This window comes from Pristis pectinata, chromosome 27, assembly GCF_009764475.1.
Source record: "Pristis pectinata isolate sPriPec2 chromosome 27, sPriPec2.1.pri, whole genome shotgun sequence".
In the NCBI taxonomy this organism is placed as follows: Eukaryota; Metazoa; Chordata; class Chondrichthyes; order Rhinopristiformes; family Pristidae; genus Pristis; species Pristis pectinata.
This window is the reverse complement of record NC_067431.1, coordinates 8,725,407-8,739,458: the sequence shown is the minus strand read 5'-3', so window position 1 is coordinate 8,739,458 and position 14,052 is coordinate 8,725,407. Positions and strand designations below refer to the sequence as shown.

The 14,052-nt window shown below is 41.2% G+C and overlaps 1 protein-coding gene across 1 annotated transcript in view; it reads right to left on the bottom strand.

Annotated features, from left to right (window-relative positions):
• Positions 1-361: 361 nt before the first annotated feature.
• Positions 362-14,052, bottom strand: part of LOC127583681 (neurogranin-like) — a 64,775-nt gene continuing 51,084 nt past the window's right edge. Inside the window, exon 3 of the mRNA XM_052039920.1 lies at positions 362-4,227. Coding sequence (XP_051895880.1) covers positions 4,157-4,227 — 71 coding nt within the window. The 3' untranslated portion in view covers positions 362-4,156. The remainder of the gene's footprint in view (positions 4,228-14,052) is intronic.

Below are 14,052 nucleotides of genomic sequence, written 5' to 3'. Positions count from 1 at the left end.
GAGTCACAAAATGTGTTTCAATGAGAACTGCAGCAGGACCGAGGAGAGACTCTGGAATTAAAGCTGAAACACATGCTGAGAGACCAAGCATTGACCACGACGGCCAAGTACAAGTATGTCTCCTTCAAGTCACTGGATCATTTTGTTGGGCCTGGGAAATTCCTGAGTTTGCTGGTGGTCTGTGTGATAGCTGGTGCCCTCCTGATTGGAGTGGTTTCTTGTCGGATTACTGATGTTGTGTTTTGCATCACTCTGAGCTAAAATTATCTTAATTTCTATAATCACCTTATTTTCCCCAAAAGTGATTCTTTAATATTTGAAATAATTCAGCCCAACAACCATTTTTGATACTTTAAATTTTTTTATTATTTTTGTTAAATAAACAGACTTTAAATGAAGAATTATTAAGTATTCCAGATAAGTCACATGCAAATAAACAGCAAGGAAGCAAATGACAATTGATTTTCCCAGGGACACTCTTACAGAGTAAGACTGGCATCTCTTATCAGCAATGGACTGCTAAGATTGCACAGCACCAATCAACTCCATAGTCACAACAGTCCATAATGAGAGATCTCTAGTTATGGTACACACACGGACACACACACACAGTTGTGCCCAGTAATTAGCACAACTGGGAGTTGTGCCCAGTAATTAGCAGACTACATGTTAACCCTGCGATCAATGGATAAGTGCATATTCCAGAATATCATAACTCTGGCAACAACTATGCTAATATGTTAGATTTTACAATTTTCCCACAGACTCTTTTTACGGTGGTGCAGTGGTGGAGCTACTGCGAAATTACTGAAATTGTAATCCAGCGGCCTGGACTGAATCCGCAGTTCAAATCCCACCATGACAGCTGTGGAATTTAAATTCAGTTAATAATCTGGAATTTATATAAAACAAATTATTGACGACATTAAAGTGTTGTAAAATCCTACTTTGTTCACCAATATCCTTCAGTTGGGTGGGGTGGGTGAGATCTGCCAATTGTCCTGTGTGTAACTCCAAACTCACCAACGTGTTTCACCCTGAAAAGGCCCAGCAAGGCTCAGTTCAAGGGCAAATGAAGGTGGGCAGTCAATGCTGTTCTTGCCAGTGATGCCCACATCACAGAGCCACAGTGATGCAGCAATGACACAGAACTTAATGCTGCTGCTGCACAACTCCAGTGACCTGGATTCAATCCTGACCCCCAGTACTGTCTGCCTGGAGTTTGCACCGTGATCCCATGAATTTCTCCCATGTGTTCCGATTTTCTCCCATGTCCCAAAGATGCACGACTAGATTAATTTTGTCACTTTAAATTGCCACTGGTGTAGGTGGGTGGCAGGAGAAACAGGGGGAGGGGTAGTTGACGGACATGTGAGAATAGATGATTTGAAGGGAAATGACCAAGGGCAATGAGACCAATGGGTTAGCTCTAAGAGTGAGCATAGGCTCGACAGGCCAAATGACCTTTCTGTGTTGTAGCAAAATCTGTGAAAATTTGAAAAAAAACTGTTTTGGATTGTGAAACTTGAGATCACAAAGGGTAGCTCAAGCAAATAACGTGGGCACATTAAAGGGAAATTTTGATACTTCCATGAATGAGAAAAAATACCCTGGGATAAAGTGGGCAGAAGGGGGCTCATATGGAAAATAAACACTGACACATGTCAGTGAGGTCAATTAGCCCATTCTGCTGATGTAAATTCAATGCAATACAAACACATACATAATTGACCATGCTTGCATTTAGACATCCAGACCAAGCCAACTCACTTTCTTTCAGACCAGTATACTGCTCTACATGACTGACTTTAAGCATAACTTTCAATGAGTCTCTCAGACAATCGTGGTTGTTGTGACTAGGACAATTCATTTTATTTTAACCATATTGTTCACCGTTGGGAGACCAGGCACAAAACTGACCTTGAAATAAGAAACATTCCCAATGATAATGACCAAAATAAAAGTTATTCTTGCAAGTCATTCAGAATTTTGGCATTGAGTTAATCCTGCATGCATGGTGTGAAAACAGACTAGAGGTGATATGGATTACAGTGGACATTGCTGCAGAGCTGGGATCAGAATCAAGGACACTCACTTTAAACTGATTTGTGGATGGAAAATTCACAGGTTGTATAGATCTCTGGTTGTAAGCATCACCCAATGTTACACTGATGTTAGTGAATAGTATAATCAGTGTAAAACCAACAATGGACTCATCCCATCAGTTTTGAGTTGAATGGGTTAGGTTACAATTATCCCCGAGGTGCTCAGTTATACATTAACATCCTCTGTCAAAATGCTCTTTGCATCACCGTGTTGTAAGTGATAAGAAATGAATATTTTGTTTTTTTTTACTGGGCTGGACATTTAAAAGGAAAATTACAACTCAAATTAAAACTGGGACCTTGCTTTAAAATTTAATGTGAGCTTAGCAATGGGATCTCAACATTGATGTGACACCTTGTTTAAATGTTGGGAGGTATCAGCACCTGCAAGGATTTGTGTAGAGAGGCTTTAAGTTCCGAGCATTTTAAACATGTCAGCCTGAATCCTGTGAGATGGAAGTGAGCTGATATAGGATGAGAACTTCCATCATTCAAAAAAAAATTCTGTAAGTGTTATGTGTGAAAGGAAAGAAAGGGGAGGAAGAAATTCAAGCATTGGCAAGTGAAGATACAGTGAGCAGCTCCATGAAAAGCTCAGCATGACTCCATCTACAGCTTTATCAATTGCTCTCCTAATTCTTCAACAGAAAACCCGAACTCAACAAGCAAAAGTTATCTTGAAGTATGAAAGAGAGAGGTGGAAGGCTGAAGGTGACAGCAGAATGGTCTGAGAGTCTCACACAACGATCAGTCATCATTCCTAGGAGTCTGGCTGCTCATTCCCTACATGTTTGAAATGCTCTGTACATAATACTTCACATCAACTTAAAGAACTATATTTTTTTCAAGCCCAAACACCAATGACATTAGTCTAGGTCAAGGGCATGCGACTCCTCCAATGGTAGATCCTGACTCTGTTCCATTCAGATAAACAGATCAATCAGGTTAGATGTTGGAGGATCATCTGAGCCAGAACTGAGCTCGGGGATTCCCTGAAGGGCTACATCTTCAAGTTTGGAAATGGATGGTTAGATTGGTGGGAAGGTTCCCCTGACCACTCTATTACCACAAGAAGCCAGGTTCTTCTTTGCCTAAACTGTTTTTGCTATCAGCTCTTTCAATTGGTTCATATTCCAGCAACTTTCCCTGTGTCTCCCAAAGTGTAAAATCATGAAATCAAGAATCCCAGGTGAAGTTATTTGTGATTGTCATAACTTATTGTTGAACATTTTAGATATAATGAAATCTCTATCATCAGTTAGAATTAAAAATCTTTCTTCCTGCATTTGATACTCATTTGTTTTTTGAAGTGGTGACGGTAATTTGCTTCCTTAAATCATTACCCAGTATACAGCAAATTATTTACTGAAAATTCCGTTTCATGCAGCATGCATCTAGGCTCGTTTCTGTTGCTCTATTGTAATCATATCTTCCTCCTGTTTAAAAAAAAGCAATAAATCATTTGAAGACTGGTAGAAAGAAAATGTTTCATGGTACAATGGAAATTTCCACCTGACAATCAGAGCCAGCTGTGAGTCTTCTCATGGGCGATCCTGATCGAGTGGAGCTGGTCATTACTGTCTAAGGACAAGGGCTTACTATTGCTGATTTCATCTCATTTGTGCAGTCTGTAATATCATCTAGGAGTTAAACAAACCCAACAATAATGGCAAATTATAATGCTTCAACCTCCTGGACAACATAATATAAGAATACCACACAGGCTCATGGACAAACTACAACATCTACTTAATGCCCTTATGTGCAAAGCAAGAAAGAGGCCACGGTCTATTTTCTCCCTGGAAAGGAGGAAGATAAAACAGAAGATGCAAATGTGAGAGAAGAAATAAAGGAAGAAGAGAGTAGAAGGGAGAGAAATATGATAGAGGAGACTGCTGTGTCTGCTGGCAGGTGGAAATGTACAAAGTAATTCAGAAGAACACAGGAACATCTTGCAAGGAGTACAAATTGAAAAGATAGCATTGAATTAATCCTGCACAATATTGTTCCTAGGCTTACAGGAAGTATCGACAAGGAGTGTGATCACGGTCTCACTGCTCAGGTGCGGATGCCTCTGCCTCACCTTCTACCTCCTCAGATGCCTTCCCTCCATCTTCAGGGGCTGCAAGAACATTTAGATTTGATTATTAAACAAGGTAACCCTCCAGTCAGATTTCCACATTCAAATTCAAAAGGTTCAATTATATTGCAAAAAAAATCTCTCATCTTTTAAAATCATGTGGATCAAATCATTACATGTTGTTGTTGGCAGATTTCTCCTGTCCTACAAACCTAGATGCACTGCATGAATTTTTGCAAGACATTTAACAAGGTTAAAAGTATTTTTGGAAGGCATTCAACAAGCAGACTGGTCAGGAAGGTAAAAGAGTAAGGATCCATCAGTAAATTTGTGTTCAAGACTAAGCCAGTTGCAGGAAACAAGGGGTAATGGTTAACAAATGTTTTAATGATGGGAAGACTGTTTAGGGGAGTATTCTTAAATGATCCATTCTACACCCATTGCTCTTTAAAGATAAATATCAATGATTTTGTTTTAAATGATACAAAAATTGGCCATTGGGGGAAAAGAGCTATAGACTGCAGTAAGGTACTAAGGGACTAGTCAGGTAGGATGAAAGGTAGTAAAGTAGAATTCAGTTCAAAGGACTATAAGTGATAGTACTTGGAGAAGGAAAACAAAGCAGGGGGGGAAGGGAGGGCTTGGTTGCTTGCTGAAAGATCCCTGAGGTAACAAGGTGAGTGGAAACAGGTGCAAACTACTTTAGAGTGTATATTGAAGGTTGAAGGATAGAAGGGTGTTAAGGACAACCTTCAGTCTGGATCTGAAGGAATGTTTGAGGCAGGAATACTCATCACATTTAAAGAATAGTTGGACAGCACATGATGGTGCATAACCAAGGCTGTGAACTAAGGACTGGAGAGTGAGTTTGGTCCGAGTAGCTCTTTTTTCAGCTGGCGTGGTTATGATGGGCCTACTCGTCTCCTGTGACAGAAAACTTTAATGATTCTATGAAAGTTAAAATGGTGTTAACTACTTAAGCTTTATTTCACTTTCACAGTAATTAAATACCATATTATGCTATTCAAATTTAGAGTAGTACAAGACTTTACAATGTTAAATGTTGAAGACAGGCAACATGATTAAACTTGACTTGTCAGTTTCTTGTGCAAACAACCACACGAACATGGGAATTAGGAGCAGAAGTTGACCACTTGGCCTATCAATCCTCCACTGCCATTTAATCAGATCATGGCTCCACATTCCAATATACCCATGGCTCTGTCCGTAACCACGATCTGCAGCTTCCCGCTGCTAGTCACTTCAACTCCCCCTCCCACACTATCACTGATATGTCAGTCCTCGGCCTTCTCCACTGCCAGGAGAATTCTAAGCGCAAACTGGAGGAACAGCACCTCATTTTCTGTCTTGGAACCTTGCAACTTAATGGCATGAATATTGAATTCTCCCACTTTAGGTAATCCACCCTCCCCGCCACCCCCCACCATGCTTCTTCTCTTCTTCCCTTTTATCCATCCCCCGGTGGATCTGCTATCCCCTCCTCCCCCACACCTACCTATCACCATCCTGTGCCCACCCCACCTCTCCTCTTTTGTCCACCTATCACTGCTCTGCTTTTCCATCCTACATATTGGGCTTCCCCTTTTCCTATCTTCAGTCCTGAAGAAGGGTCCAGACCCGAAATATTGACGGCCTGCTTTTCTCCATGGATGCTGCCTAGCCTGCTGAGTTCCTCCAGCCGATAGTGTTTTTCAGCTAGATTCCAGCATCTGCAGTCCTTTGTTTCTCCAGTTTTACCTATGGTGAGCTGTCACCTCTTTCCTATCAAGGATCTTTCTTCCTCCGCCTTAAAAATATCCCAAGACTCTGCTTCCACTACTCTTTGAGGAAGAGTTCAAAAGAGTCAGTGGACTCAGAGAAAAAAAATGCCTTAAACAGGTGACTCATTTAATTTTAAACAGTGAACCCCAGTTCTAGATTCTCCCACAACAGGAAACATACTCTCCACATCCACCATGTCAAGACCCCTCAGGATCTCATGTGTTTCAATTGTCACTTACTTTTCTAAACTCCACTGGATACAAGCATCTCTGTCCATTCCAGGTATTAGTGGAATAAACCTTCTTTGAACTGCTGCAACACACACAAAATGCTGGAGGAACTCAGCAGGTCAGGCAGCATCTATGGAGGGAAATAAACAGTCGCCGTTTAGGGTCAAGACCCTTCATCAGGACCGGGTCTCAACCTGAAACGGTGACTGTTTATTTCCCTCCATAGATGCTGCCTGACCTGCTGAGTTCCTCCAGCATTTTGTGTGTATTTCTCCAGATTCCTGCATCTGCAGAATCTCTTGTGTCTCCTTCTTTGAACTGCTGCCAACATATGAACAGCTCTCCAGCTGTGCTCTTAACAATGCTCTTTATTACTGAAGCATAACCTCCTTACTTCTGTATTCAGTTCCCTCATAATAAACAATAATATTCTATTAGTTCTTCTAACTACTTGCAATAGCTGCATACTGACCTTTAGATTATCATGCAATAAGATTCCCAGGTCTCTCTCCAGCTTAGAGCTCCATGATATCTCAATATTTAGATAATATACTGTTTAATTTACCTGCCAAAGTGAACAATTTCAGATTTTCACATATTATACTCCATTTGCCAGATCACCCACTCACTTAATCTATCTATATCCCTTTGTGAGTTTGAAGTTCTGTTCCCCAAATATTATGATTGCTGGGAGTCTATTGAAGCTTTTAAAGCTGTGAGGAATAGATTTCAGTATGTTAAGTGTATTAAAAGATGTAAAGAGGAGGGCAAATGAAGTTAATGTCCAATGTAATGGCATGGAGCGTCTTGGGATGAATGATCCATCCATGAATCAGCGCTTGTAAATACATAAATTTGGTGGATTAATATTGAAAGTGAGTTTTCAATTGACTGCTGCACCACACAATTACTCCTGGTGGCAGTATTGGTGCACTAGTGTCAAACCAACATTCATTACATCGCCACTATCTAAATGCAAAACTGTTGCTAGGTAACCTATGCTAATGAAATAATTTATCATTCTGAAAACATTGCAATTTCATTTGCAACCCGACATTACCTTTGATATGCCATCACTGTTATTACAAATGCAAATATGATACCCAATTTGCACAATGTAATCTGGCACCAACAACTTGCAACTCCAAATAATCACAAGGAATTTCTTGGGCATTCTCTCAGTTGGCCACCATAACCTCAGGAGTAGATTGGTGTCATCCCAGACAGATGACTAGACGGGACTTCTGACAATCTTTTGCTAAGGTTATGGCAGTTGGTTGGGAGAAGCCCCAGAGGAAATTTCCAATGCATCTCCTTCAGGGGAAAGAGCGTTAGTCCCCCTCTCAGAATCCTATTGTGCTCAGGAACCTTCTATAAGCAGTGTTGCAGTCATATAATGCACCATTTAAAGAAGTAACAGTCTTAACATAACAACCATTCCTCACAACCAATATTAAATAACTGACCAACTTCTCTTTTTTAAAGGAATGTTGAAACTGAATTTTACAAGTTCAGATTTGTACAAATCTTACACATTTCACATGTTGAATTGAGTTGCCAGCTTGTGCACTCTTGACCTTCGCAACAGTGCTGGTGTGATGTGCATTTCAAGTCCCTCAGATGAGATGCAACTCTGGACTCAATGATGTTGTACTATGAGAGCACTTCAAAGCAATAATAAAGGTTGACTTCTCCTGGAGTGAGGTGTGAAATGTAAGACAAAAGACCATATGGAGATAGGTTAAGGTAAATCATGTGATAAGGAGCATGAGTACATTTAAGAAATGGTCTGAGAAAGAGACATGAGTATGATAATGGGATCAATGTGAGGGCAGTTTCTCGGAAGTTGGAAAATTCAGAGTTCATCTCAGATTGTTGCAAAGTGCCTTGATGGAAGACAAAATTTATGTTGAGCCTCACTTGGCAGTGGAGGAGACAACAGACAGACATGTTAGAATGTAAGACACTGCAGATGCTGGAAATGTGGAGCAATGCACAAAGGTGTTGGAGGAACTCAACGGGTCAGTCAGCATCTGTGGAGGGAAATGGACGTTGACGTTTTGGGTCGAGACCCTTCATCTGGACTGGAAAAGAAAGGGGGAGATAGCCAGAGTAAGAAGGTGGGGGAAAGGGTTGGAGCAAGAGCTAGCAGGTGATAGGTGGATCCAGATGAGGGAGGGAAGATGGTGGGAATGATGTAAGGAGCTGGGAGGTGATAGGTGCAAGCGACAAAGGGCTGAAGAAGGTGGACTCTGATAGGAGAGGACAGTGGACCATGGAATAAAAGAAGGAAGTGAAAAGGGGAACCGGAGGGAGGAATGAGTGGGTGACGGGCAGATCAAAAGGGCAGGGGAGGGGAAAGAGAAGGGGTGAAGGGACAGAGGGGAGAAATCGATGTCCATGCCATCATGTTGGAGACTACCAAGGCGGAATATCAGGTGCTGTTTCTCTAACCTGCATCTAGCCTCAACTTGGCAGTAGAGGAGGAAATGGACAGATGTTGGTGTGGGAATGGGAAGATTGAGAATTAAAATGGCTCTGCAAAACGAACCCCCATCTGTGTTTGGTTTCTCCAAAGTACAGGAGACTAATGTGAACATCAAATGGAGTTGATGAGATTGGTTGAAGGGCGAGTGAATTGTTGCTTCACCTGTGGCCCTGGATGTTGGGGAGGGAAGTGGTGAATGGACAAGTGTTACATATCCTCTGGTTGCATGGGAAAGGTGCCATGGGAGGGGAATGATGGTTGGGGACGGAAAGCAGAACAGGCAGTCACAAAGTGAGTGGTCCTTATGAAATGCAGTAAGGGTAGGAGAGGGGAAGGTGTGACTGGTGGTGGGATCATACTGGAGCTGTGAAGGATAATGCGGTGAATGCCGAGGCTGGTGAGGTGGAAGGTGAGTAAGTCTTTGTTTTGTCCCAGCAGAGAGGGAGGTGAGAGCAGATGAGTGGGAAGTAGATGAAATGCAGTTAAGAGCTCCATCCACTATGGCAGAGGGGAAGCCACGTTTCAGGAAGAAAGGGGACATTTGAGAGTCACCAGTGGAAGGGCTCACAAATTTGATGGAGATAAACAAGCTGGGAAAGAGGAATGGCATCCTTATAGGAAGCAGGGTAAGATAGCATATAGTCAAGGTAGCTGTGGGAGTGTGGTCATGCAAAAGATACAAGTGGCTAGTTTATTTCCTGAGATGGAGACAGAGATCCAGAAAGGGACCACATGGACACGAGGGTGGAAAATGGCAGCAAAAGTAATGAAATTTCTGAGTTCTGTATGGGTGCAGAATGCAGCACCAATGCCGTTGTCAATGTATCGTAGAAAGATTTGGGGGATTGTTTCAGATTCCAGATTTTGCAATTTTATTTGTTTTCCTATGTCTCGATTTCTCTGTCCACTGAGTTTGCATCAAAATTGGCCCCTTTTGTGTGGTTCCAGCTACTCCCACTGCTAGTGAAAGGGAAAGGACCATCTGCTGTGTTTGTTGCAGAAGTCTTGCTCTCTATGCCTCTTGCAATTTTTTTTTGTACGTCTTCACCACAAGACATCAACTGTATTTTGGTTCATTGCCCTGTATCCTGTTGTAGTTATATTGAGACAGTTGTCCTGCTGTGCATCCATGAAGCAGGCATCACAGGAATGGTAGATTTTGGACTCAGTATAGTCAGCAAAGGTGTAAAGTCAGTAATTAGTGTAAACAGTCTTCCCAGAAAGAATTGGTAAAATTTGTCCCTCTGAATATAATTACAAATGTCTTTTCTCAACCTGTGTAGAACTGAGAAGTACACACAATGCATTTGGCCAGTCATTTCCATCACTACTCAACCTTATTGTTGGAAACTTCAAAAGCCAACATATGACTGGCATACTAATATACTAAACACAACTCACTGCTGAGGTTTTCCTTACACTGGTTATCAACATGTTAATATTCCTTACTCTAACGTCAATGTTCATTTCTTATGTTGGTGAGGAGGTGTCAGTGCTGGTGAGGTACAGTAGAAATCAGGTGTAGTATTGGATGCTGCCTGAAAATGTGACCATTTCAGGTTTCCTGCAAATGATCATGACCTCAATTTTCTCTTTTACTGGCCACAGCTCATATTTATCTCCTCACATAATCAAACCAAGTTCTACTGGAAGAAGACATTAGCATTTTTTAAAAACTTGTCCTGATGCTCTTGCATTCTTTTAAATACATTACCTTGTATTGAAAGGTTCTCCACCTCCAAGCCTGTTGCAATTAGAGTATTCTGATTGCCCAAACAATGCTGGGGCAGGCACAGTAACGTAGCAGTTAGAGTAACACTTTACAGCGCCAGTGACCCAGGTTCAAATCTGGCCACTGTCTGTAAGGAGTTTGTACATTCTTCCCGTGTCTGCGTGGGTTTCCTCCGGGTGCTCCGGTTTCTTCCCACATTCTAAAGATGTACAGGTTAGGAAGTCGTGGGCATGCTATGTTGGCGCCAGAAGCGTGGCGACACTTGAGGGCTGCCCCCAGAACACTCTGCGCAAAAGATGTATTTCACTGTGTGTTTTGATGTACATGTGACCAATAAAGATATCTTATTTCCTGCAGTACCTTCTCCACAGTTGATCAGAATATTTTTGCTGCTCATTTTGCGTCTTTAGTGGGTTTTTCCACAGAAATGCCCTTTTGAATATTAGACCGTGTATGCTTACCAACTTGGATTGGAACGTTCATCCATTAGTTTGTTGATTAACCAAAACCACAGCAAAGTTACAATGTCGTAATTGCTTTTTCTACTGAGTTGTTGATCATATCTCCTGTCCTCTGACGATGGATCCTGAACTTCCATGTTTTATGGTGGTGCTGAGATGAATTGATTTTGAAACTTCTCAATTACTTTATTAAATGGGACGTCAGTTGTAGTTTTGCCAGCTTCACATAGGCGTCTGGCCCAATTTCTACTCATAAAATCAGCTTCTTGCATTCACATACAGTCTTATTGCAATTATCTTCATCCTCGTCCTCTACTTCAATTATGCCATTCCTCTGGAAAAATCTCCATCCTTTCCATCTGTGAGTTGAAGGGGGAGCTTCATCACAGCCTAGAGATTTACAATGTACCCATTCTGAGACCGGCCTGCCATCTTATACTGTACAGCTATACATTTCGTCCAATAGTTTACGAGGCTGATCTTATGCTTGCAATCAATCCTCTATGTGTTGCCGTTATTTCATGTGTTCCTGTCCACACCTCAGCCTCCCAGAATTGGTTGTGAGATTCCCACATGTACCTCATTAATGCAGAATGACTATGTCACTTTTGACACCCATCTCATCCTCATGGCCAGTGTGAAATATGTGCTCTCTATGCATTCCAAGCATTCAACAAGACCCATTTGCAGAGTGTGCCAATGAATACATGAGGCTCCAGCTCAAGACAAGATGTGCCCTCTCTGTTCAATGGCTTGTCACAGACTGCCTCACTGAAACCTTCGATAAACATTCTTGAAGTCCAGACAGCAGTTCGTCACATGACAGACTCCTTAAAGAATTACAACCCAAAAGCAATAATTATTGTTTGCAACCAATACTACACATACAATGGCAGGTAAATGTTTCAGATAGGGACTATCCATTAAAAATCTCCTGACCGCTCTCTTGTTATGGTTTCCCACCTCCCAGGAAGGATCAAGTTACAGAGCAATCAGTTTAAAGGAAAAGCTATAATCAAATCCCAGTGCTCACACTGTGCTCCAGGACACTATTTAATGCTTGTCCTTTGCTGATCTGTGGCAGAAGGGATATTCTGAATGATTACCACTGTGTCTTTGTGGGTGTTGGATCTCATTATGTTAAAGTACTTTCATTGTCAAACATTGCTGCTCCTCTTGCCAGAGACAGGTTGCTGGCAGTGATGAAGGTAAATGACATGCCATAGTGTCACTGGGGCAACACTTTGAACTTGGTTACCATTAAACCAGCAATGAAGATTAAAGGCTACTCCATATGGAACATTTCTTGATATCAGGTAACTTCAATTGCAAGTAGAAGCTTTTTGCATAACATGCCTGTATAGGATTGTGGTGTACAGCCAATATTGAATAGAATGGAATACATTTAGAGTCTGTTTTTATTAGCCTCATTAGAAATCACCTTGCACTAAAAATACAGTGCAAAAGATGATCAGGTGGCAATACTTTGATGTACTGTTAGATTCTCTGAGATATTACTATTTAACAAATTGTTTCTATTTGGAGACTGTTCAAACCCACGGATTTATTACTATGAGCTGTAAAACTGACAGGTTGCGTTCAGCTATTTTTCTCTTTGCCAAATACACAGACAAAGACGGTTAAAGTGGGCAGAGTTCTGGCACTTTAGTCTTCAACACAGTTTAAATTCAGGTATAAATTTCACTCCTCATTACTTGTGGCTGCTCCATATTTGACAGAAAGCAGAAATATCACAGAAGATGCTAATTTGTTGCCTGATTACTGTATTTGTACAGACTGTCATCTTTAATTTAAGATAATGGGTTAGAAATTCATCCACGAGGATTTACACTAGATGCACGATATAGTACTGGTTGTGTGGTGTCCTGCACTTTCATAGAATTCACTAGAACTGATTTGCTGAAGTAGATTGCAACAACTAGAAGCTGCAACGTTGTGTGTTGAGAACAATTGAATGTGGTGGATTTCTACCCCAATATCACTGAACTTTGGTATCAAAGTTTGCTTTTACTCACAGTAACCTAGGTCCAACATTAAAGGAACAAGAAGTATTTATATAGTATCTGGCACAAACTCATATGTCCAAAATCACTTTACAAGCAATGAAATATGTTTGAAGTATGGGCACTAATATAATGAAGGAAAATTAGTGAACACACTTTGTCTTAACTGTTTTATTCTTGAGTTTACCATTTTCAGATATAATTGAACTCTCCTTAGAGAGATTTCAGTCTCTTTGCTATGGAGAATCAGTTTCTTGATTTTGCTTCCCATAACCTGGTCAAAATTGTTAACTCAAAGAAATAATCCTCTCTCCATTATATACCATCTCTATTCACACTTGGTTGCTAAGGAGTGAGATGATTTCATAGTTTCATTGTGTGCTACCATCACATGGGCACGGGGCCACCATATTCTGATCTCGGATCCAGGTTCCTGCGGCAAAAATAGAGTCTCCAAAATCTGACTCCCTGCTACCTGGATTGATGCATGAAGAATGGCCACCTGGGGGCAGTGTTAGAGATTTGCCCATGTCCTGAGGAATGACTAGCTTCTAGCAGGAAGGAACAGAAGCCAAATTGCGTGATGGAACTACTTTCCAACATTAAGATGCAATCTGCTTTTGACAAACCACGAGAGTTGGATAGATCACTTTGCCCTACTTTGCCCCAGTGACTCCACATCAGAAAGAGGCCAGTCTGCCCATCGTACCTGCACTAGCCAGCTGAAAGTTATCCTGTTCATTCTAAAGTCCAATTCTTTCTCAAGAACATCTTTTTCTTTTAGTTCCCTTGGTGAAAGTTAACACTGAATCTACTTCCAGTAGCCTTTCAACAATTGCACCTCATGACGCAAAGAAAATTCTGCTCATTGACTGTGAAATTGTTTCAAGATGTACTATAGGCATTTATCATGAAACAGCGTGTTCCATTCAAATTGCATGCCAACAGTTTTCTGCAGCTTGCTTTACAGGACACACTGATTAGAATAATAACGGAGAGGACATGAACATCCTTGTATTTCTCAGTGGATATTAACCAGGTAATATTGTAGGCATACATTTATTCACCATCTCAGCTCATTTTACAGACTGAACCATGCCACAAATCCACTAAAATAAATATTTTCTGCCTGGTAGACCTCTTCTGCACC